The sequence below is a fragment of the Pteropus medius genome, unplaced genomic scaffold (assembly GCF_902729225.1).
Source record: "Pteropus medius unplaced genomic scaffold, Ma_sr-lr_union100, whole genome shotgun sequence".
NCBI lineage: Eukaryota > Metazoa > Chordata > Mammalia > Chiroptera > Pteropodidae > Pteropus > Pteropus medius.
In genome coordinates, this window is record NW_024347791.1 from 19,447,988 (window position 1) to 19,473,968 (window position 25,981).

The 25,981-nt window shown below is 35.1% G+C and overlaps 1 protein-coding gene across 2 annotated transcripts in view; it reads left to right on the top strand.

Annotated features, from left to right (window-relative positions):
• ELAPOR2 (endosome-lysosome associated apoptosis and autophagy regulator family member 2) overlaps window positions 1-25,981 on the top strand; it is a 299,011-nt gene that overhangs the window by 237,613 nt on the left and 35,417 nt on the right. For both annotated transcript variants that reach the window (XM_039878221.1, XM_039878220.1), the window contains 8 exons: window positions 1,334-1,420; window positions 3,254-3,359; window positions 4,380-4,532; window positions 5,114-5,202; window positions 16,712-16,892; window positions 18,793-18,921; window positions 22,659-22,749; window positions 23,417-23,519. In XM_039878221.1, the coding sequence (XP_039734155.1) occupies window positions 1,334-1,420; window positions 3,254-3,359; window positions 4,380-4,532; window positions 5,114-5,202; window positions 16,712-16,892; window positions 18,793-18,921; window positions 22,659-22,749; window positions 23,417-23,519 (939 nt within the window). The remainder of the gene's footprint in view (window positions 1-1,333; window positions 1,421-3,253; window positions 3,360-4,379; window positions 4,533-5,113; window positions 5,203-16,711; window positions 16,893-18,792; window positions 18,922-22,658; window positions 22,750-23,416; window positions 23,520-25,981) is intronic.

Genomic DNA, 25,981 nt, shown 5'->3' on the forward strand with positions numbered 1-25,981 from the left:
AATGTCTATAGACTGAAAGATGTAGTTATACCTGTGGACTGGATGTAATTTAAAGCAATATAGTACTTAATTTTAGAACTATGGGGGGCTTTCATTCAGGCCACTCCGCCTCCATTTTTAATGATGAAACTGAAACCTCGAGTAACTGGACCAAGGTTATACCATTACTGGTTACTTTTAGAATGAATAACAGAACTCACGTCTCCACAGAATGTTACAGTAACACATGGTGTCTGTTCAGCCTATTCAAATAATGACCACCAAAGGTATATTCAGGATCCATGTCTGTTTTAAAATGGTTTAACCCTTTAAAATGGCCATTATGCTTATAATATAAACAGGATACTTAAATTTAATTAAAACTAATATTCTCAGTAGCAGAAATTCTCTACTACTGACAAATTTTCTCAGATATTTGGATGGTAAAAGGATCTATTTTATAGTTAGTAAGTCTTTAGGAAATCTCTCTGATGGAGAACATTTTAATGTTGTTTATAAACCAGTCAGGAGGATGAATGAAATGGCAAAATGATTTAGAGAAGAAAGAAAGAGCCATTTTGGTGGAAGTAGTATAGGTGATGAGATCTTACTTTAACCCTACTCTGTTGCTGACGATTGTGCAATACTGTAAAGATGGCCTAATTTTTGGTGTTTCTGTCATCTTTGTAAACCTGAAAAAGTGCTAGTCCAACCTCTAGGCATTTTGAAAGAATTTTCTGGAAAGCATGAAGTGTTCGATGCTGAAGATATTAGCTGTAGTCATTTGAATTGGTGTTGCAAATGATTAACATTTACCTCCAAATAAAAATTTGAGACTTTGACTTTAACCATAGCCATTTACCTACACATTTGGGTTAAGTCCTGGGGAAGTGAAAACAGAACAGACTTCATTTATTTATTAACTTAAGATTTAACTGCCCGGAATATTATAAAATTAAACTTTCTTTTTATACCATCGGGCCTGCATGGTGAATGCAAGCTTTTAAAACAATTTGGTAAGTTTGGTAGATTTTTGTACTGACTTTTTCTCTTTGTGGAACTTTCAGCATTAACTGTTCTCTCCTCTTCTCTCTTCTCCTAGCTCCTCCCTACTTCTCAGCGAGCTAGACTTTTTGTTAAAATAATAGCAATGCTTTACCTAGAAACACTGACTCATATGCAGTTGTCACTTAGGCTCCAAAGGTCTTGATGTGTTTACTTGTTGAGAATTACTCATGGCCATTGTTCAGTATGTATTGAAAGAAATTCTTGCAGCCCGTCCTTGCTGAGTAAGAAATTTAATTAAAGCCATTATTCAAGAAGATATACGGGGACTGTTGTGTTTAATCCACAGATTCAAAATGATCAGTGCCAGGAGATGGACACCACCGCTGACAAGTGGGTCAAACTCACAGACAATGGAGAATGGGGCTCTCATTCTGTAAGCTTCTCTTTGTTCTCTCCTACCAACCCCCTTCTTCTCTTGCCTTTTCCGACCTTTTTTTAAAAATTTATTTTAAGAAAAAAAAAGAAGACAAAAATTATTTATTAATTTAGACAGTTTCCACTTAGAAAAGATATTGCTCCTAAGTTTCAAGGATGTGGGCTCTTTCTAGTTTTTTTTTCCTACTTTTCTCTTTCTCTTTAAGCCTTTCTTTTCTCTTTCCCATCGTACTCTAACTTTCCTCCTTTTCAAGGGGGACATTAACAAGGAATAAGGCTATTCAAGATAATATTCAAAACCTCTGAGTGTGTAAGTTTACAGATGTGCCTGTCACATGGAAGAGAATCAGTGGCTCTTCATGTTGAAAGGATCCTTGGGTTTTTCATGTAGCTTTCTCTGCAATCTCCCCAAAAAGTAATTTTCAAGCTTGTCTTTTTGGAGACTGTGCCGACTCTCTTGTTGGACAGCTCTGATTATCACAAAATTCATCCATGTTTGGAGTCTAAACCTACTTTCTATCTATTTGCCACCTATTGGTAAAAGTTCTATGCCCTCTGAAAAATACCTTCGCACTGAATAAAATAACTGCCTAATTTTCCACATGATAACTATAAATGCTTGAAGGCAATTATCAGGTAACACAGTCAATGTAGCTCTTATTATTTAAGGTGCTGTCCTTTTGGAATGAGACATATATTTAAAATCTAAATCTGGCTTATAGTAGTTGTGTTTCTTTAGGCAATTGGCTTAATCTCTTTGAATCTGATTTTTTCAAGTAAGAAATAGGACCAATTTTGAGGGTTAAATGAGATAATATATGGGAAGGGCCTGTGCAGTGCCAACAATATGGATTGAACTCTACTTCGTCCTTGTCTTTGTGTTGTAGCAGGTACCACATCTTTGAGTGATTAATACAATGTACCCTTTCAGAGTATTTTTTGATCTGCAATACTACGTATGACCCATTCACCTAAGCATTCAGTCAGTTGGGCTTTGAAGGTACAAATAACCCTTGGCAACAAACATGCTTTCTTCACTTCTAAAGACTTCATACAAGCAGAAAGTACTTAACACACAACTTCTCTGAATCTCTGGCAGGGTCAGGTGGTTGGATATGTTTATACCACTTGAATTTGGCCAGCCAGAGACTACAGAGAAGAATAAGGACGGCAAATGAGAAAGCAAGCAACCCTTAAAATTAGATTTTTTTTTTTTTTTTGCCTGAATCAGCATGAAATTTCTGGATAGGTAGTTTGATTTATAATTAGAAAAATATCTTGGTGGCAAAGGAAGCAAATGTTAGACATGGTATCATTTACGTTCTGGAGTCATAGAGTTAAAGCAGTTTATTTCATAAGAACAATCCTATTTTCTCTTGTCACTGTTGCAGTATTGTTTATCAAATGAATTTAAAGAGAAGTAAACTCATTCTGCTGCCTTTTTGTTTTCAGAGCTCAAAGTCTACTTACGAATAGTGGCAACCAATAAACATGTGTTTGGGCTGAGTGCCTTCATTCTCTAAAATGAGTCCCTTTTTACTTGTATAAACCAGGACTTTATACATGTAGTTTGAAGATCATTTTTTCTTTTTGTTTAGACTTGAAGGATTTTCTTTTCCTTCTTTATTACTATATTTTTTGGATTGGCAAACATTTTTTTTTTTAAGGAAATGTGAACTTAAGCATAGCTTAGGTCTGAATTTGTGGGTTCTAAATTAATGGTGTTTCATTATAATGCAAAGACAAATGTATGAGGGATTAGCTTTCAGATGTGGTTGAATGTAGCGTGGCTTATCTGACTTTAATATTTTTCTTCTGTTTTTCTGTATAGGTAATGCTAAAATCTGGCACAAACATATTATACTGGAGAACTACAGGCATCCTTATGGGTTCTAAGGCAGTCAAGCCAGTGTTGGTAAAAAATATCACAATTGAAGGTATTTCACAGCAATCTGTTTTAGTAGTCACCAGTCACATTTTGTATTGAGTTAAAATATTGATTGAATTGTTGGTTTGGCTAGCTCAAGTGTTTATTGGACAGAAATTAATATATTAGGTATCATACATGTCTAGAGACCCTGGTTTTATTCCTATTTTCTTTTCTTTCTTTTTTTTAACCCTTAAACTGAATTATTTAATCTGTGTGAAAAAATAAACATGATAATTTTAGGTATCTTTAAATAAAAGAAAAAAATATTTGTTAATAAGAGCTTATTATTCATTTGTGAAATATCTAGTGTCATTTAGCTTATTCAGGTCACTGCTGTATCCTTAAAAATAACAATAAAATAAACATCTTGGCCTGACCGTCTTCTAAATCTTTTGTGCTCCTTCTGAACCAGCTGAGCCTTTGTGGCCCAGGAGATCAGCCAATAAACCCTTGTATGGTTCATTCTCAGTTAGGGCTACTTATAATTAAAGCAGTGATTCACCGTTATTAAAGTTTGACGTGTGTTTTTTTTGAATTCTTGTTCCCTGATTCTAACTCATTAGTCATAGGGACATCTGCTGGCAAAGGCTGGAATTACAAACTAGAAGAAAAGTTGAGTCCTTCCTAGGGTCTGTTAAGTCTTGCCTGTGATTTAGTGAGCAGACGATAAAAAGGGAGCAGGTAGTCGAAAGATCAGAGAACGTTAACTTATAGAATTGGAGGAGAACTTAGAGTTTCTCCCACTTCTGATTTAGTGTTGTCTTTCGACAACTGAGTTTATACATTTGCTATACTACTATCAAATCTCAGTCTCCTGTTTAAAGTGTTTGCTCTACTTACTGTGTTTAATTTAGTATCTATCCCTGTTTCCTGTACACAGTAAACATTTTCTTGGTGTTGAATTAATGAGAAAAGATTTGGGCTGAGCTTAATAATTCTCATTTCTGATAGAGGCTGCAAGAAGGTGCTGATTTGCTTGTTGCTGTTGGATCCTCCCTCCTATGCTCTGTTTGTCATTATCACACAGGAGTGGCATACACATCAGAATGCTTTCCATGCAAGCCAGGCACCTTCAGCAACAAACCAGGTTCGTTCAACTGCCAAGTGTGTCCCAGAAACACCTATTCTGAGAAAGGAGCCAAAGAATGCGTAAAGTGTGCAGAGGACTCCCAATTTTCAGGTACGTCTAGTCTTTGACAGTTTATACTCTTTGTTCTTTTTAAGTTTGTCGAGTGTATAGTCATAAGCCAGAAGTCACATATAAGTGTGATGGGAACAGTGGGGCTGACACCATAGTGCTGAAGTGAATCAATTTTGAATGGATGAAAATGATTTCTTTTATTCCTTTCGGCATAACTTTTCCTTTCGTTTATAATTTTTCTATTCCATACTCCACAGGTAACTCTTTGGATGTGTTTATACTAAACTAAAATACAATTCATATTGTACTTTTAGGTGATTTATGGGCATAAATATATATTTAGAAACTTTTATTTGCGATTTTTAATGATAATAGAATAAATCTAATGTCTTCTTGGAAAACTATGATATGTTCCATGTGTATCATGGGAACACTTATTTGCTCTAGAGAAGATAAAAATGTAAGCCCTTATTTTCTTTATGCCTACCTAGTTCTACCTAAATTCCTCTGGTATGGTTATTTTTACTTTTTAGTTGTTTTCTTTTGTTGTTTTGATTGTTTTCCTTTCCTTTGAGTCAAAAAGGAATCAACTCATTTCTGAGTGCATTTTTATGTTGCAGAGGAAGGATCCAGTGAGTGTATGGAACGCCCTCCCTGTACCACAAAAGACTATTTTCAGATCCACACTCCATGTGATGAAGAAGGAAAGGTACCGGCAGAGTTCAGTGAACTCCATTTCATATTTATTTAGTACTCTTCTCAATTTGAGCAGACAATAATGTGTTCATGAGAGAGTTAAATGAGCTGATTTATAACACATGCATGTAAGTAGTACAGAGGAAATTTAAGAATGTATATTCTGAAGGCTGCCTTTCTGGCTTTGATTTTCTAGTCTACTAATTAGTGCTATGGGTAAGTTATTTCCTGTCTCTAGGTGTCAGTTTTTTTCATCTGTAAAATGGGGATAATATCAGTCTCTATTTCATAAGGCTTCTATGAGAATATTCAATGTAAGGTTCCCAGCACAGTGCCTGGCACATAATGAGTGCTTAATAAATTACTCCTATTTTTAAGTTATATGTTTCGAGAAGTAACAATATCAGGAGCACCATAGCCTTAAAAATGTGTCCTGTCACTCACAGGATAGAAATATAGCAAGTTTTCACTTAACGTCTTTAATAAGTCTGAAACTTTAAGGGAAACGATGTATAAGAAAACCAATTTACCATAGGCTAATTGATATCTAAAAGTTAAATACCTATGCCATTTCATCAACGTTATACTGAAACAAGAAAGGATGTCAAATGAAGCCAAATTATTCAAGGACCTGTTCTATCCTGTAACTTCTCTTTAATTATTTGGATACTCAGTAAGCTTTTACAGAAAGAGCCATGCAGCCACTGGCTAATTCAGTTATGACAGATTACTGTGTAATTGCATTTAGAAGATGCAAAGTAATTACCATATAAACAGTACTTAACCAGAGGAAAAATGCACACATGAACTCTGCAGTTAACCTGCCATTCTCTTAATTAAAGTGTTAGCCTACACCAGCCTATGTCAGTCGGAGAAGCTGAGATTAAAGTGGCTACAATGCAGCATTTCTGTGTATTTACATTTTTGAAATTGCGACATTGAATTTCTTGGCCTAGTTTGGAAAATACACATAGATGTCAGTATTGCTTTATTTTCTTAATTTTGTATCCTTAGTTTCTAATCTAATATATATATAAATACATATATATTTATGCATATATATTTATAAATATACATACATATTTACATATTTATAAGTATACATATTTATAAATGTATATGTATGTATTTATATATATACACACATATGTATATAGACACAAATATATATATTGTTATTACTCTTACCCTTAGTCCTTAAGATTTTTTTAAAGAATTTGTTTTTGAATGCTTAAGACCAGGTTTGTTCTAGTATTTCCAGTACAACAAGTACTTACTAACAGAATAATTCAAGGGAAGGCCAATTTAAATTAGTAGAAAGTTTTAATGATTAGAAATACATCTATTACTTTTAATAAGAACAGTAATTCAAACTAACAGCTCTTAAATGACAAGGAGTTATGAAGTAAGAGCTTGATGGCCCTACAATAATGGCCAAGTAAGGGTTATTTCTATTTAGAAAATATATGTAGAGAGCCACTTAGTTGGGTTGCAAGTAATTTGGAATAATGTTTCTTTAGCTAAGCTTTTCTTAGCTAAACTTGCCTTATTAATAAGAAAAGCTAATTAAATTTAGTTTATTCTATATAATAATCACCAATTCAGCATTATTAAAACTTAAATGAATGAGATCTAACATATAAATGTATCTTGTTTTTGCTATAATAAAAATATTCAAAAGTCATAGTTTTATTATGTCATTGAATGATGTGACAAAAATCTAATTGACCTTGGCCTTAAGGAAGTAAGGCCATGTATCAAATATAAAATGCACAGAATATATACACACACACATATATGCCCATGTGTACATGCACAGACATGTTGTATATGCACATACACACAAGTTATGCTTTCCTATTTATCTGCATGAACTCTTAACATGTCTTCAGTATAAAACAAAACAATGGACTAGCACCCCATAAACTGGGTGATTCTTTAAAAAGTGATTTGAGACTTATTTCAAGATAAATGTTTCTAGCTTCAGTAGTAAATAAAAACTAGTGGGAACTTAAATAAGAGATACAGTGAAAAGTATAGATTTGAATTAGAATGTTTTCTGTTTTTATTGTTGTTATTATTGCAACATTTTCATTTGTTCTGATTTTATCTATTTAAAAAGTATTTTATTTTTGTTTGGAATAGTCTGGTGATGTGCCAATAGTTTAGTGATATTTCCCAGGTTTTCAATTACTTTGTTTTGGCTCTTTTTGTGTTGTCATACTCCCGTTGATCTTATTTTCCCTTGCTTGGAAAGGATCATCAAGGGAAATGACTATTGTGATATACAGACTTTGAACATTATAATTTATATGACACAGAAATGTTACAAGTTTTTGTGTTCATTTGGAAGTTTGGCTATTTGATTGATTCCTGCCTATAGGACATTTTTCAGGAAAATTTTAATTGGTAATGAGAACCATTTTAATCCTGATTAGAGGCTCTCATTAACATCTTGAAAAATGTGGAATGCCTACTCATTAATTTATTCAGTGAATTTTACTGAGCATTGGTTATATACAGAGTGCTTGGAGATGAAGGCAGAGCACAGGAAAGGCAGAAGAAGAACACAATGTCCACACAGATTGTAGAGCAGTGGTTGTCAAACTTTAATGTGCGCCAGACTCACCTGGAGGTTTTTCTCCCTTTTTTTTGTTTGTTTGTTTCAGTAGATCTGAGAGGGGCCTGAGAATTTATATTTCTAAGAAGTTTCCAGGAATTCTGACTCTGCTGGTCGAGGAGTTCAGTAATTTGAAAACCACTAGTCTAGACTTTAGAGGAAGATATAGTCAATCAAAGAAAATGAATAATTATCTTCAATTATGATTAGTGCTATAGCAGAGAAGTCTGAACTTTATAGGGACCTGACCTAGTCTGGGGAGGCTTCAGAGCTGTATGAAACCTAAACAAGAGCATGGAAAAGAAAAGAGAGTATTTCTGCGAGAGGCAGCAAGATGGTGAAAACCTGACGTGGGAGGGAGCCTGGTGTGTCTGAAGAACTAAAGGGATATGAGTATGACTGCAGTGTGGGGCAGTGGGTAGAGACTTGCATGCAGTAGATGCAACTAATGTAGGCTAGTGCTAGAATTTGTGTGGTTTTATAATACTGAGTTAACTTGAATGTTTTATGTGTTTTCTTTTTAAATTTCTTAGAGCTTACGTTGTACAAACATTGAGGTACACCCATATAGCTGTATACAAATGCATACACAGATTCAGTGCCTGAGATTTGAGCTCAAAAAAATGTTGACCAGTGACAAAGGGCAAGTATTCATTAAGAGAAGGCTTCTTTTAATGTTAGTAAGATATTTGATAGAACTTCTCATGATCTTCCTAGGGATACAATACAATAGTGTACTAAATGATATAGCTAAGTAGATATATGGGTAATCGAAGAATTGTATGTAAAATATTTGATTTAATAAATGGATATCAACTAGGAATGTAGTTGATATTAACTAGGAGTATAGTTGGTATCATATTTGCCATAGGGATATAAATTTAGCAAAGAATTCATACATATTCTAACTCATATCAAGAAGAATATGAGTTCAGATGACTCATTTTCAACATTCCATTTAAAAATTCTTAACTTGCATAAAGACATAAGGAATAAGCAAATTTATCAAACTGTAAATCAGTAAAGCTGGGAAGAATGACAGAACTATGATTGAGAAAGATGCCAGTGTGATCGAACAATAAGATTAAATTAGTAAACTCAAAAATTTATTATGTAAAAGGAAGTCTCAGATGTAAAAAAGAGAAGATATTACTTGCCAAAAAGATTTCCAAGAGAATACAAGCTTTAGAAGAACTGGCTCACCAAATAAGAAGTGCAATATATATTTAAAGGGAAAAAATCTCCCAAGAATCCAAATGATAGTTAGTTTTCAATTAAACTGTTCATGGTTTAAAAGCACGTCTCTCACTTATCTTTCATATCCACAAAAGCAGTCTCATATTTGCTTGCAAAAGTCAGGGAGATGCGATTGTTTTTGTTAGAGAGTCAGCAACTTATAGAAAACGCTTAAAGTTTTATTTATTTTGGTTAGTAGAACTAGACAGAGTAGCTTTTTATTTTGGTTTGTTTTATGGTTAAATGTGGTGGTTTCTCCTGTCCCAACAACCCCTACCCTGATTGTGGGCTGTAATGCACATGTTGCTTTGTAATGATGGCAAAGCAAGGTATCAGTTTTGCTTCTATATTTGGGAATAATTATAAAATTATGTTAGTGAATTTAAAAAGTACTTTTTAAAATTGAGGTGTGGGAAGGGGGCAGGAGTCTCTTGACTCACATGTCTGGGAAGTCAATATGGAGCAAACAACTTTATCAAGACTTTCTCTTGTTCTTCTTACTGATATTCTTGGCTCATTTGATTTCCTTCTCAGGCAGGCTCTTTCCTGTGAAAGCCACTATCATCCTCACAGCTTTTGGTTATAGGAGCACAGACTAAAATTTCTCAGAAGACTCTGGTTTGCCCTGCTTGAATCACAAGCCCATCTCAGATTACCCATTCAGTCCAGGAGCATGGGCTACTCTAGTTGGACAGCTTAGTTCACCTGCTAATCCTTGTGGCTGGGGAGGCCAGACTATATAAATCCCAGGTCCTTTCAGTGTCACACATGTCAGTTCCTTAAGAGAAAAAAATGACAAAGATTGTCTTGATATACTAGGAATTACCACAGAATTCTGTACATATCTCTCTTGATACTTACATGGTGATCAGAGAATGTTTGCTAGTGTTTTGGTATCAGATCAATTTATCACAATTACATGTAAAGATGACTAGTAGGGAAGAATGTTTTAGAAGGAGCCTTCTTGAAAGGAGACATTTGACTTGCAACTTGTTCACCTCTGAGTCTAGGAAATTGATGGATTGTAGAGGATTTGCTAGTATTTTGGTACCAGATTATCTAGCACTTTTCTTAATGAACTTAAATATTGCAAAGTATTCCAGATGCTCAATGTCTGTAACACAATACTTCTGAATTACATAGCAGAAGAAAGACTTAGGAGATATTAAAAAGTAGGGCATAAAGGAGTACTGGTTTCTTCCTCTATGATTCAAGCAAGTCAAATATACTTGTTTCTTAATTAGGAACACAACATGGCATTTCTCAGTGACTGGGGATTTCTGAATTTGTCTAAAGTAAAAATTTCATGATAGTCTTCTTTAAAATCTTTTTTTAAAAAACAGCTTTATTGAGATGTTTCTCATACCATATAATTCATCCACTTAAAATGTCAACTCAGTGTGTTTAGTATATTCACCCCAATCTAATTTTAGGACATTTTCTTGCCTAAAGCCCTGGCTAGAATTTCCAGTACAATGTTAAACCCTCTGATGTTTCCACATAAAGGAAGATGAGAACCCAGGCTTTTATGTGCTTAGAAAGGGGACAAGGAGGTAACCAATCCCAAGAGAAAAGAGAAAACGGCAAAGACTTCATAGAAAAGGAATCAAAATGAGCGCTGATATGTAGATGAGGACGTGCTCAAAGCAGATATGGATGTTGAACATGGCTTTGAAGGAGGAGACAGACACAACTTGGCAGAATGGTGTGGGTAATTCCAAGAGAGACAAAGGATGAATGCCCAGTAGGTTGCAACTAGAAAGGATGAAGGTTTATGAGAGGCAGGGAGGCAAACAATAGCCTGGTTGGGAACATCTGAGCTAGAACATCATTGAGCACAAGGCAGTTAGGTTGGAGTGGCAGTCGGTAGACCTTTTTAAAGCACATGTAACTGAGCTCTGATGAATTCAGCTAGCCTACAAAGCCTTGGTGCATTTGTACAGGGACATTTGAAGGAAGAAAGCAGGTAACCATAGACAAATCCAGTCTCAAATTTTGTCTAAATTTTAGTCTTCCCAGTCTTGAGTTTTATTTCAATATGAAAACCAGCTTCCAATTAATACCTACCTGTGTTTCTTTAAAATGTATTTTATTCATGCTTAATATAAGTATACTTGGACACTGTGGTTTTTCTATAATCTTAATAGCAATCTGGTACATTTTACCCTATTAAGGTTTTGGTTTCATAACACGTTTCATAGTTTTATCTCAACTTGCCAAAGAATGAATTGATTGTTTGTTTTTCACCTGCACTGTGAGCCATCTGGTGCTATGTATCATTAATATTACTTATTAGCTTTCCCCAGCCAGCCAGACTTGAAAGCATCTGTCCCCATTAGGAGAGGCACAGATTCATTTTACCTTGTGAAACAAGGCTTTATAAATAAAACTTTTATTACAGAGAATTTGAAATTTGACTTCTCAGTGTTTAAATGTTTAAAGGTGGTACACATTTTCTAATTTTTATTTTAAAAAATTTTTATATTTTTATTTTTTTCAATTATAGTTGACATATAATATTATATTAGTTTCAGTGATTACACATTTATGTATCTTATGATGTGGTCACCCTGATAAGTCCCATACTCATCTGATACCATACATAGTTATCACGATACTTCTGACTATATTCCTCATGCTATACTCTACATACCTATGACTATTTTGCAACTACCAATTTGTACTTCTTATCCCTTCCCCTCTTCACCCATTCCCCAATCTCCAATCTGACAACCATCAAAATGCTGTCTGTATCTATGAGCTTGTTTCTGTTGTTTGTTTGTTTATCCTGTTCTCTAGATTTCACATATGACATTGGTCTTTCTCTGCCTGACTTACTTCATTCAGCATAATACTCTCTAGGTCCATCCATGTTGTTGCAGATGTCTAGATTTCATTCTTTATTATGGCTGAGTAATATTCCATTGTGTGTGTGTGTGTGTGTGTGTGTGTGTGTGTGTGTGTGTGTGTGTACACCACGTCTTTATCCATTCATCCATTCATGGACACCCAGGATGCCTCCATATCTTGGCTACTGTAAATAATGCTACAATAAACCTATGGATCCACATGTCCCTTCAAAGTAGTGTTTTGGATTTCTTTGGATAAATACCCAGAAGTAGGATAACTGGATATTTCTTTTTCTCTTGTTATAACCTTCGTTTTAAAGCCTACTTTTTTTCTGGTATAAGTATTGCTACCTTATCTTTTGAAAAATTTATTTCTGTTTTTATGAAACATCTTTTTTCATCTCTTTACTTTTAATTTGTGTGTGTCTTTTGATCTGATGTGAGTCTCTTGTAGGCAGCATATGTAAGGGTCTTGTTTTCTTATCCTTTCAGCCATTCTATCTTTGGATTGGAGCATTTAATCCATTTACATTTATAGTAATCGTTGCTAGATATGTAGTTATTGCCATTTTATTATTCATATTTTTTATATTTTTATCTTTTTTTTGTTTTCTTCTTAAGAAAGTCCCTCTAACATTTCCTGTAATACTGGCTTGGTGATGATGAACTCCTTAGGCTTTTTCTTGTCTGGGAATCTCTTTATCTGTCCTTGGATTCTAAATGATAGCTTTATTAGGTAGAGTAATCTTGGTTGTAAGTCCTTGCTTTTCATTACTTTGAATATTTTGTACTAATCCCTTCTGGCCTATAAAGTTTCTGTTGAGAAAGCAGTTAACTAACTGCTTTTCTCTTGCTGCTTTTAAGATTCTCTCCTTGTCTTTAACCTTTGACATTTTAATTATGATGTGTCTTGGTGTGGGCCCCTTTGGATTTGTCTTGTTTGGGACTCTCAGTGCTTCCTGGACTTGTATGTTTATTTCCTTCACCAGGTTAGGGATTTTTCAGTCATTATTTTTTGAAATAGATTTTCAATTTCTTACTCTCTCTCTTCTCCTCATATCTCTATGGTACGAATGTTGGTACACTTGATGTTCTCCAACAGGCCCCTTAAACTGTCTTCATTTTTTCAGATTCTTTTTTCTTGCTGATTGGGTGTTTTCTGCTACCTTATCTTCTGAATTGCTGATTCCATCCTCTGTTTCATCTAATCTACTATTACTTCCCTCTAATGCATTCTTCATTTCACTTATTGTATTCTTCATTTCTGACTGGTTCTTTTTTATGTTTTCTATCTCCACTTTTATGTGTTCTATCTCTTGGTTAGGGTTCACACTGAGTTCATCTACTCTTCCTCTAAGTTTATTGAGCATTTTATCTCCAGTGTTTTGACCTCTGCATCTGGTAGATTACTTGTCTCTATTTTGTTTAGTTCTTTTTTGGGAGCTTTGTTCTGTTCTTTCATTTGGGACATATTTCTTTGTCTTCCCGTTTTGGTTGTCTATTTGTGGTTGTTTCTAGGTATTAGGTAAGGCTGCTATGTCTCCCAGTCATAGTAGAGTGGCCTTATATAGTATAGGTCTGCTATGGGTCCCAGTGGCACAGTCTTCCCTGGTCATCTGAGCTGGGTGCTCCAGGTATGTCCCTTGTGTGCATTGTATGTGCCTTCATGTTGTAGTTGAGCCTTGGTTGCTATGTGCTCATTGATGTCAAAGAGCTATTGTGCAGGGGCTGACCCTACAGAGCAGGATTTACTTTAGCATGGGTCTGGTGACTGCCCTGTCTGCCCTTTGGGTGTGTCATCCTCAGATGTGACCCTGGATGGTACTTTGGCTCAGACCGAAGCTGGCCACTGGGCATGTAGACTGGGGCCTCCTAGGAGGGCCCCTACTCCAGTCCTTTTTCAGCTGCAGCCTGTGCCCTGCCCAAGGCCACCTGGCATGAGCCACCAAGTGATCAACAGATGGCTGCCACCCATGCTGGACTTGGAAATGCCTTGAGAGACCAAGCTGCAAACCGAGGCCAGCAGCCACTAGTGCCAGGCTTTGGGGCTGCTTAGCAAGAGATATGGGACATGCCAAGGACAAGTCCTGCTTGTTTGAGTTTTGCGAACCTTTGGGAGATTTTAGGAAAATCCACAATATGAACCAAAACAGGCCATTTGTATGGAAAAGCCACTGGAATGGGCTTGGGTGAGCCTGCAAGTAGGGAGGTACAGAGTCTTAGGGGATTATCTGGGTGGGGCAACCTGTGTTAGCCAAGTTGATGGAGATTCAGATATGGTGCCCACCTGGGTCTACAAGCTGGGTGGCAAAGCGCTTAACAAAGGAACAATGCCCTCTGTCAGTGCTTCTGTCTAGGAGAAAGCTGCCCCACCTGCTCTTGCCTTGAAGCCAGACAACTCAGCTCCTCCCCATATGTCCTTAACACCTTTCAAGCTGCTGCCCCAGTGCTGGAGCTGAGAGCAAGTGAGTCCACCACCAAGTAACTCAATGCATGGACCCCTTAAGAGGAAAGTCTGTGACTCCCTTGGCCCTCCATCTCACTCAGCCACAATCTCCACTGGTTTTTACAGCCAAAAGTTGTGGGGACTACTCTTCCTGGCACAGGAAACCTGGGCTGGGAAGCCTGGTTTCAGCTGGGACCTCTTACTCTTCTGGGGGGACCTCTTTGGCTGAGATATTTCTCCCAATTCTCAACCAACACATGCGAGTGTGGGACCAGCCCGTTTTATGTCTCTGCCCCTCCTACCATTCTCAATTTGTTCTCTTCTGTGTGACCCCATTTGTAAGACTTCTGTTCAGCTAGACTTCAAGTGATTCCCAATGATGGCTATTCTGTAGTTTAGTTGTAATTTTAATGTGGTTGTGAGAGGAGGCAAGCAGAGCATTTATCTACTTCACCATCTTGACTGAAAGTCTGTTTCTAATTTTTAAATATTTACTGTGCTTGGATTGAAAATCAGGTGGTTAGCTTACCTGTCAAAATATCTTTGCATATTGTTTTTACCCTTACCAAAACTGATTTTTCTTGACTCATGTTAGTTTACCATTTACTAGCTGTATATGACTTTTGGGTAAGTTATTAATAACTCTTAGCTGGAGCTTCCTCATTTATAAAATTGAGGATAATATTATCGAGCTCGCAAAGTGTCAGGGAAGATGACATAGTGTGCTCCCAGGATTAGTCCTCAGTGCACAGCCTCAGAACTACACCCATTTCTATGTGGGAACCAACTATTCCCAACACTGGAGTAACTCACACATAACTCAATACTTTTTAATTGATGTCAAAATAAATCAGCAAATTTGTGAACTAATGAGTTTTGGAAACTTATTTTTTATACTTGTTAAGCCATAATTTAAAAAAGACGATCCCCCAACATATAATGATGTTTTATTGCTTAGATTCTCTCAATTTTATATTGCCTTTGTCAGGGTAGTTGAGAACCCTTAAAGGATTTAGGATTTAATTTACTTTTTCATTTAGGAAACTCCAGCAAGAATGGACATCATTTTATAGATGGTAAGAGAGAGGCAGATGGATGAAGTGGTTGATTAAACTGTTTCATGACATAGGCTATAAAATGAATATGGAGTTGTAAAAAGGAAAAAATGTTATTTGTAATTCTATTGAGCTATCTAACTTTTAAACCATTTTCTTAAGCATCTTTCTTCACATAAGGCAGTTTACTCTTCCATAAGAGAATACTTGAGAATAAAATTGAATGGCTTAAAGAACTTACTGTATATGACTTTCTATTAACTGGAAATAGCAATAGAAAATTTCTTTAAATTCTGGTTCTCTAGCTTGAGTATTAGACTTATTATTGCTGAAGCTGTTTTAAAGGTGAATGATTACTTTCAGTAAATTGTATGTCTAATGAAGGAAGATTTTAATTTCTTTTTAAAAGCTGTATTTCGTTATGAAAGAATTTATTTTTCTCTATATGTTTAGAATACCTTCCCTCTCCACTGAGCATATTAATTTTTTTTTTAAATGGCTAACTCACTTAATGTTTTGGCTTCAAAAGAGAATAATTTTATAATCACAGCTTTCTGGGTTTGGCCGAGTTATAGCTATTTTGTTATATTTTGTTTTGTGTGGGAGTGTATGCATGTGTGAGAGAGAATGAAAGGGTAAGGTTTAAAAAACTTTCCTCCTTGAAGGCAGAGGCTATCTTAATCCTGATTTTTAGAGTACATACAACAAGGCCTAAAAGCTTCAGGAGAAAATATTTTGGCTACAGCTCTTATAGTCTAATATCAAGTTGTTGGAAAAGACTCAGAGAGCAACTACCAATATTTATGAAATAACAAGACTAAAATGTGAAGCTAGATATATTCTTCTTTAAAAATAATTGTTTTCTTTTGTGATCACCACGTGAAAAGCCTAGTGATAAGTACTGTGGCTGAGTGAAAGGAAGAGAGTAGGGGAGGTCTCAAAATGAAAAAGATTGTCTCTGCATAGAAACTTTTTTTTTTATGGAAGAATGAGTGGATCAAAGACTAAGGGCTGTAATCATGTTATTCATATTTTAAAGAGGAATTTCATGACAAGGAACATGCTATGTATATGTATGTGGTAAGGCCACTTGTAGTTTAGGGTAAAAATATTTGGAAGTAATGGTCATTTTCACACCAAAGTTTCTTCCTTTTTATTTCATTTTGTTACTAATGTTTTAGATTCTCTTCAGTTTGCTCTTCTATTCTGTCACTATTTGGACTTCTCCTAAGCTGTCAGTTTAACATTTTTGTTATTGTAAGTTGAAAGCAAATAAAGGATCTTATATGACTGGCAAGCTTTTTTTTTTTTTTCAGACACAGATAATGTACAAATGGATAGAGCCAAAAATTTGCTGGGAGGATCTCACAGATGCTATTAGGTTGCCCTCTTCTGGAGAGAAGAAGGATTGTCCACCTTGCAATCCTGGATTTTATAACAATGGATCATCTTCTTGCCATCCCTGTCCTCCTGGAACGTTTTCAGATGGAACAAAGGGTAGGATGTCAGTTGGTCCAGTAATTGAACCTTTAGAATAAAAATCTTGTTGGACTACTGTGGCCTTGTTCTAAGTTGTTTTTTATGAAATAATTCTTTAAAATGCATACTTATTTCATAGAGGCTGAAAGAGTTGAGAGATATGATAATGGAATTATGAGACTGCAGTAGCTTATATGACATCGTAAAGATAACTTTTTAATGGCATTTTGTGTAACATACTCTTAATGTGATACCTCTGCCTTTGGAAAATGATAAGAAAATTCCACCATATTAAGAAATTAAGGGTACATACTCCTTTTCCAGTGCACATATATTGATGTAAGCATAAAACATAACATCTTCTAATTCAGCTTTAGAATAATAAATCACCTTTTTGTGCTACAATAATAGTAAAAATTGCTCATTTTGATCATATGGCAATTAAAATAGTCCCTAAGTAAGTTGCTTCAAAATGTACAGTTGGGAAAATTTTACTACTTACCAAATATTGTAGAAAGTGATTACAGAATTTGTTTTAATTGGGGTAGACAAAGATTACATGCATTTTAGTTGAAGGTATTTCACTTAAATATAGCCATGCCATATACTTAATATCCAGAGCCTTTGAGAGATAACATAAAAATGGCAGGTTACCAATAGTGCGGTTTATCTAAGTTACCCAAACCTTTCAAACTTCAATTTTCTCATCTGTAAAATTGTGGGTAATAATAGCTAGCTCATCATCACTGAGTAGGTTATATAAAAATGTCTCCTGTAATACTTTATACCAGGAAATGTTTGCTCCATGAACATTTTCTCTCCCTACCCCTGCTCTTACTGAGTGATAACGCAAAGTATCTTGGGTAAATTAAAAAATGGTTATAAAAGACCCTTCCATTTCAGTATAGCAGATGCTAATTTAAATCAAGTTTATTTATAAACCTAACTTTTCCCAAATCCTTCAACTCCCAGTATCATTTTTCAACATAGCTAATATTTTGAATTTCAAATAATCAGTTTATAATTAAATGGTACAATATTCTGTTCAGTTTAATAACCAATAAGAAGAGTGGAATCTTTCCTTATTCATGAGGTAGAGGGAACTGATTCTAAGATTCTAAGATTACATGTTAAGAGAACTAGTTTCAGAATTACTCTTCTTGTGGAGGATAATTCAGTATTAGCAGTAACTCCCAGAAATGAAGGGAAAAATTATTTTAAAAGATTTTGTATTTATTTGTTTCCTTGTTCATGTTAGTCAAGCATATATAAGTATATGACCAAAAGGGAGAACTATGGCTGAAAAAAAAGGAGGTTCTTTACAGAGTGATCTGGTCATAAATTCCTACCTGGGCAGGTTACAGTGAGTAGTCATAGACCCCAGGCCTATAACTTTTTCAGTGAAAGGTTTAAGCCAACCTTGTTCTTGTGCGTTTAGGTTAACACACCTTTGAAACATCAGAAGTAATCCCTCTTGAAGAGGGTATTAACCCTGAAGAGAGCACACAATCTTGTTAACTCTCCTGTAATGTAATGCTTCTGTTGTTCCTTCCCATCTTCATGTAATCTTCCTTACGTTCCCACCTTAATTTCAAATGCATGAAAGAAACTGCAGAACTGTTATTCTCTGGAGATCTCTCTGAGATCTTGCTCCCTGGCATGTCGTCAGTTTGGGTTAAATAAACTCTTACGAAAATTGAAAAAAAAAGTATATATGTGTATAATATATCCAGAATTATTTTTCTTTCCAGATTGCTTTTGAAAAAGTTATTAATTCTTAAGGGAATTGGTGTCTCAATATCTCTCCTTCCCACTTCCCTCTCTGCTAATTATAGTTTTATAGTGCTTGGAACAGAGTAAGAAGAAGTTGTCCAGATGCAGTTTAATTATAATTGTTTGCCCCACTTGCCTCCTCTAGAATGTAGGCCGTGCCCAGCAGGAACAGAGCCTGCACTTGGGTTTGAATATAAATGGTGGAATGTCCTTCCTGGCAACATGAAAACTTCCTGCTTCAATGTCGGGAATTCAAAGTGTGATGGAATGAATGGTGAGTTCAGAATTGGCCTACTTGATGTATTTTGGCAGCAGTGACTCTCCAACTCAGCTTTCTAAAAAGACACTAAAAGTGGGTACTAGTAACCTCAATCTTATTTGGCTAGTTCCTGTTGTCAAGCCCTGACATAAAAATAGTAAATGTAGTGTCACTGCCAGATGACTTTCCCATAAGAACATAAACTATTTTGCATTTTTTGGAGTTAGTGTTTAAGTAGATAGTGAAAGTCATCACATACGATTATAAATACCAGAATAAAGTACCAACAGAGATAATGAAATCCTTGTCGTTTTCCATTTCGAAGAGAAGTATGACAGCATTTCTGTCTGGATTGGTTTTTAGTCTGGCTCAGCACTGAGTCTTGGTGATGGGTTAAATCATATCTGATGTTCTTTACCTCTGAAGTCTATGACCCTATGATTACAAAATGTCGATGAACCCCACTTACTGAAAACTTGAAAATGTGGCAGAGTTCTATAGGATATTTTCAGAATTTTATTTGTTCTTATGTTTTAAGGTCTTCGAGAACCTAGCTCTTAGTTATTCTGCAATATTTGTTGGTTGATTGAATGACAGTATTTATGTATGTATTTTTTAACTTGATACTAGGAGTAGCTGTTATAAATACTAGAGTTTTACACCAAAGTGCATCCTTTACTTCTGTAAACTCATTAGCATTTTTTATCAACTCAGTTTTTTCAGTATTACTGTAAAAAATGCTTTTAAGTTGTATCTGTTTTTAAATCAGTACCTATCCAAAGTAAACAGGCTTAGGATGTAGTGAGTTTATATATGAGTGCAGGAATTGACAAATAATTGGTTCTTGAATAATGTTAGTTAAACAGATGCATGAAAAAAAGCCTTAATATATATTGAACATTATGAAATATCCTTCTTTATTGACCAATAATCCCACCTGGAGGAATTTATCCCAAGAGAAAAGATAAAAAAAAAAGGTAATAGTTATTATTTGACCATGAAGGTTTAGGTTCTAAAAAGATTCCATGATTGAGGAAGTTAAGGCATTGGAAAAATAAGATACTCTGGAAGGCCAGAGTATTGAATGACTGTGAAAGCATCAATACTGTGTGTGTGTATATTCATTTACTACTAAAGATCACCTGAAACTCTCGTTGGATCTTTTAGAGAATTTACTTTTAGTCTAAGTTTCATGATAATACTTGATTTACTTACTTGCTTACTCATTCACTTAGAAGCTATAATTTAAATTTTGCTAATTTTCAAAATGTTCAATTATTCATTTGAAAGGTATACATATTGGTAACATTAGTATGTGATATTAAAATAGCAAACAGTCATGTGAAAAATACAAAGATAAAAGGTAATTAAAAGGTGATGTATATTTTTGTGACTGGGAGGTTTAGTAACCAACCTTGAGAGGAGCAGCACTCAAAGGAATGGGGGTCAAAGTGAGAGGCCCAGGGGAGCCTGTCTCATTAGGTCATGGAGTTACAGTGGATGTACTTTTACTACTTTGACTGTGTGATTTGGAATACTTTAAGATACTGTATTCTCAGTCTGAGTTTTGCACATTGCAGAACAGGTATGTAGAAGTTGATCTTCATGTACTGGAATTTTGCCTAAAAGGAAATCAAAGTTGAACACAAGTTACAGTCTATTTATGAAGCTGTTCTTGAGCATTATCATAATAACAAAATTGAAATAATCTAAATATCCAACAATAGGAAATGTTTACAAAAGTTATGCCATTCTAATTGGATGAAATGTTATGTGGTCATTAAAAATGACAGCCATAAGGAAAACGGTTTGGCAATATTTCAAGAATTTTGGATGTTCCCATTCTCCAGTCCAATAATTCTACTTCTGTGGATTTATACCAAGGAAATGATGTGATTTAGAAAAAGAATTATACACAAAGTTTGAAATCAAGGTGTTGGCAGGGCCGTGATCCTTTCAAAGCCTCTGGGGAGGAGCCTTCCTTGCTTCTAGCTTCTGGTAGCTCTAGGTGTTCCTGGCTGATGGAAGCATAATTCCAGTCTCTGCCTTCATCTTCAAGTGGCCAGCTTCTCCTTGTGTCTATGTGTCTCTGTGTCTTTACAAAGTGTTCTCCCTGTGTGTCTATGTCTAAATTTCTATCTCATAAGGACACTAGTCATATTGGGCTAAGGCTCACCCGAAAGACCTCATCTTAACTCAGTTATATCTGCAAAAACTCTATTTCCAAATAATAAAGTCTGTTCATAGGTTCCAGGGGTTAGGGCTTCAGCATATCTTTTTTTTGTGGGATGAGTAGAATGGGCACAATATAACCTTTAACAACAGGCAATATCCAAAACATGAGAAATGTTTGTTTCCTCTTGCAAGAATATTAGTTCCCTCCAAACTTAGCTCCTTACCACTCATTTACTACTTTCTTTGGCCTTCTCTGCTATTCTGTCCTTTCTCATGACATTTCTGGACACTAGGAAGAGATCTTAGAGAAACATTCTGAAGTCCTCCCTTTCTTGGTATAGATGTCCTCCATGTGGGAATATCTCTCTTCCTCTAACCCCATCACAAGTTTGCAGTCTCCTTAAACCTCTCTAAAGCCTTTCATATTACTTAAACTGAAGTTAAGGGCCTGGTATCCCACTGGATCAGACTGTTTTGTGGCTGTTCAACTCTTAACGTTAGGTGTGGATTCCTACTTGTCTCTCTGTTTAACTGCATGAACCCTTAGACAGCAGAACAATTGGCATTTCTTTCATCAGCAAATAGATTAGTGCGTAATATTTTTAGGTCTAGCTTGATATATGTATATTCAACATACTACCTTTTTATAAACTGCTGATTATGACATTTCAAAAATTGCCATATCATTAATCTAGCACTGATATTAATCCATTCCTCAATTTCTCCCTCATACTTACTTAAGTAGCAGATGTTGACATTTTCTTTTAGAGACAGAAGTGTCAATGGTAAGTCATTGCCTTTAAATAATAACCTTACTTGATGGTGTATGGGGGATGCTTTTCCTTTCCTTGTTATATTGTGGCCATTTCAGCCTATGGTAAGTTGACCGTTTCTGTGCAGAAGATGGACCTCCCATCACCTTCTATGTTCATCCATATCACCCTATATTTTTGACAATTGTTGGTGTGTGTGTGTGTGTCTCTCTCTCATATTCTACTTATTCCTCAGTGAGGCTGGACCAATGTTGTCTTTCTATCCCTAGTACATATCAGATTCTTAGCACTCAATGAATGCCAACTGAGGGGATGAATAAGTGAATGAATGCAGAACAGGGGTTAAAGTAGGGAACAACAATATATCAAACTATGAGAAAGGACTCCAGACCCTAAATCTTCTTCATTAAGTAATTTGAAGTTTATTTCCCACTGGTTACCTGGAGATTATGCATTTTCCATCTCATTGTATTAGAATGTATAAAGACCATATGCTTTAGTTTGGAAAAAGATAATCATGTCTCACTGAGAAAACTGTTGTTTGTTTTCCCATTAAATAACTTTTGTGTAAAAATATGCATTATTTGATTCTTCCTGGGGAATCATATGGAACATCTTTATTGGTATCCAGGAGTCTGTCTCTATGTTCAGTTTGCAATTGCAATTTAAAAATAGGGAATTGTTTTGGAGTATTTCTAACTTTGAACATAAACATTAATGGTTTTGTTTTTACCTTATTTTAAAAGATTGTTAGAAATCATTGATAGAATTTTTACTAATAAAGATAACCTTGATCATTTCCAGGTTGGGAAGTGGCTGGAGATCATATCCAGAGTGGGGCTGGAGGCTCTGATAATGATTACCTGATCTTAAACTTGCATATCCCAGGATTTAAGTAAGAAAAACCAATTCCGATTCCCTTCTGTAAGAATTCTCATGCCTGTTTCCCTTTAGAAATAGATGAAGTAATGTAATGAGATAATATACTTATTAGCAAATAACAAGCTGTTGTAGGATACTGTAAAATATTTAAGAATATCTATAGAATCAGTGATTGAGAAACTATAGCTATTAATGATATATTACTTAGATAAAGCTGAATGTTTTAAACAATATTCTATCCAAATGTTACAATAATCATGATTCTTGAATGCTTAACGAAGTGGTCTTAATCCAAGTTATTTGCAGTAGTATCTTGTGGTTTATGTATTTATTCTTTTCTCAGTTCTATCTGTAAAGTAGTGTGTTACAGTTTTTAAGTTCCATTTTGCTTTAGATTCCCATGTTGAAATTTCCCAGCAGATGTATGTTTCTCACTTTAGGGTAGATGGTAGTAGTTATACCAGGAGATTTAAGCATGTTAACGTGGTTTTATAGACTCCACGTTAGAACAAAGGGTGTGGCCATGCAGAGGTTGAGTGAGGAAGGAGTTGGATTGAGGAAAGAAGTATATTAGAGGAAGAGATGAGCAGGGCTTTCAGATTAATGAAAAAAATGAGAATTTTGTTCCAAATTGTTTTTAGAACATTTTGTAAATATTATAATTTTAATCTGCCAAATAGACCACCAACATCTATGACTGGAGCCATGGGTTCTGAACTGGGAAGAATAACATTTGTTTTTGAGACCCTCTGTTCAGCCGATTGTGTTCTGTACTTTATGGTGGTAAGTGGAAAAAATGGCTTTCAAAGGCAGATTTCTAAGTTTAGCATTCTCTTTCAAGTGTAAATTTATTTATGCACGTTGGATAAGAATATAATTTATCCTCCCATTCTTAGGGCTTTCCAAAAACATTAAAAAATGTCGAAAGAAATCTCTAAGAATTGAAATGAAAGCGTTCGTTCCTGTGGGGAGGACTGAGTGAAGGGGCCTGGGAGGCTGACAGAAGTCAGGGAATGTTAATCTGGCAGAAAATTCTTTTATAAAAATATGCCACCAGCAGAATGAAAATCCCTCCCTACTAACTATTCAGTAATTCAAACCATCAAGAAGGAAAAACATGTATTAATAAGTGAGGGAAGAAAATAATGTTGGTGTAGACACTTGGAAGAAAAAAGCTCTTCTTTTTATATTTAATCAGTGTTGACAAAGGACTCTCCTATGTACATATCATAATTTTGCCAATGTTTTTCTAGATGTCATAGATCTCAACTCTTAGCATGAGAAATGTAGCAACACAGAATTGACTAAGATCGCATGTGGGTATTAGAAGTCGTTAGTTAAGATTTTAGCGTTATAATTCAGTAGTAACTTCACAGACATGATTTGTTTTTGCTTATTTCCTCAACAATCCTTTAGTATCTAGTTAACAGTCCATTAACATTTCCTTTATGATAAATGAGGTATATGGAGATTTAAATATTTATTCATGATCACTGAACCATAGTTTGTTCTGAAATCATATTTTGTTCTGAAAAAAGTTATTTTATGATGATAAAAGATCATGAATAATCTTTAACACATCTATTATACCACAGATAACCAGTAAGTCTTTAATGCTCCCAGCCCTGCGTCCTTTTTTCTCTAGTCTGTTTGTTCCTCTTTATACTCAGTGCCGTTGCTGAAATTCAGATTCCTATTATCTCTCAACAGTAGTCTCCTATCCAGTCTTCTTAATTCCATTTTCTTATCTATGCTGCTGTCAAAATATCTTTATAAACATAAAAATAATAGTAGAGGCATACACATCAAACCTGTCCCATTACCCCTGGTGACTTTTTTATTGCCTATGGCAGTCATTCTTAAAGTTTGGTCCCTGGATCAGCATCACCTGGAACTTGTTAGAAATGCAAATTTCTGAGCCCTGTCCTAGTCTCAATGAGAAACTCTGGTGGCTGGGCCCAGAAATCTGTATTTTAGCAAGCTCTGAGAGTGGTTCTGATACACTCTAAAGTTTGAGAACCAATAGCCTATGAATACACTTAAAAGTCCTTAGCATGGCATGTATATGGCTTTTTGTACTTTTTGCCTAGCCTCTGTTACCAAACCTACTGTTAGTACATGCTCCTCTTTAAAACCCTGAATTTGCTAGTGAAGGACTCTGTACTTTTTTATTTCTTATGCATTGCCACTCTAGATTAGAATGACACTATTCATTTTGTTCTTTTGTCTGGTGAACTCCCATTCATACTTCAAGGGCAGCTCAAACTTCACCTCTTTTGGGAAGCTTTCTTTTATTCTTTTAAGCAAAATTAAGACTCTCACCAGTGTGTTCCTAAAACCCTTTGAGAAAAACCTATTTTAATTATGTGAATGCATTCATGTTTTGTCTCCTCACTTGACCAAGCACTCCTGAGGGCAGGGATTACAATTACTTATTTTGGTAAATCAATCTTAGAGTTTTTACCTCATAGCAGAATTTATTAGTTATCTTCCGTTTTGTGTGATTTGGTCTTCTCACAGGATTTTTTGAGATGTCAGTTAAATAGCATATAGAAATGCTTTCGAAATTGTGTAGTGTTATCTCAGTAATGCAATAAATTCCATTTATTATTGGAATAAAGATCTAGAAAGATGATGTTTAACAAAGCATTATCTGTATATTATCAGCTCCTCTTAGGAAGTGGCATGTATGATGATTTGATTGTTTGGCAATGTGGAGAATTCCGTAATGTATGACAAATGCGTTCTGTTATTCCTATCTATTGGTGAACTCAAGACACATCTCTTTATAACACATTTGATTACTTTATAACATATCTGACTCCTATGTTTATATCATAGAAAGAAAGAGACATGTTCTGAGCTCATGCCACCATGTTGTCAACATCCCAGATAACTAAAAGAAGCCCATCTACAGGGCTTCTTCCTAAGTCACTTATTAGGGTTTCTCCAGGGAAGACTAATAAGAAAATTCAGGGTTAGCCTTGTTTTTTATTTCAAATAAGTTAGATGTATATTACATTATTTGTTTGATTTATTATATTTGCTTTATAACCATGGAATGATAGCATATTGGTTGGAACATCACACATTTGTATGATATTCTAAATATTGAGTTTAGCTAGGGAAATTAGAAATAAAATATTATATAAATTAATCCTTTTGGAATTCAAGTATAAGCAAAAGAATAGTTCGTGAACATAAAATAACATTCTGATTAATCTGCACTTGGGTAAGCCTGGAAG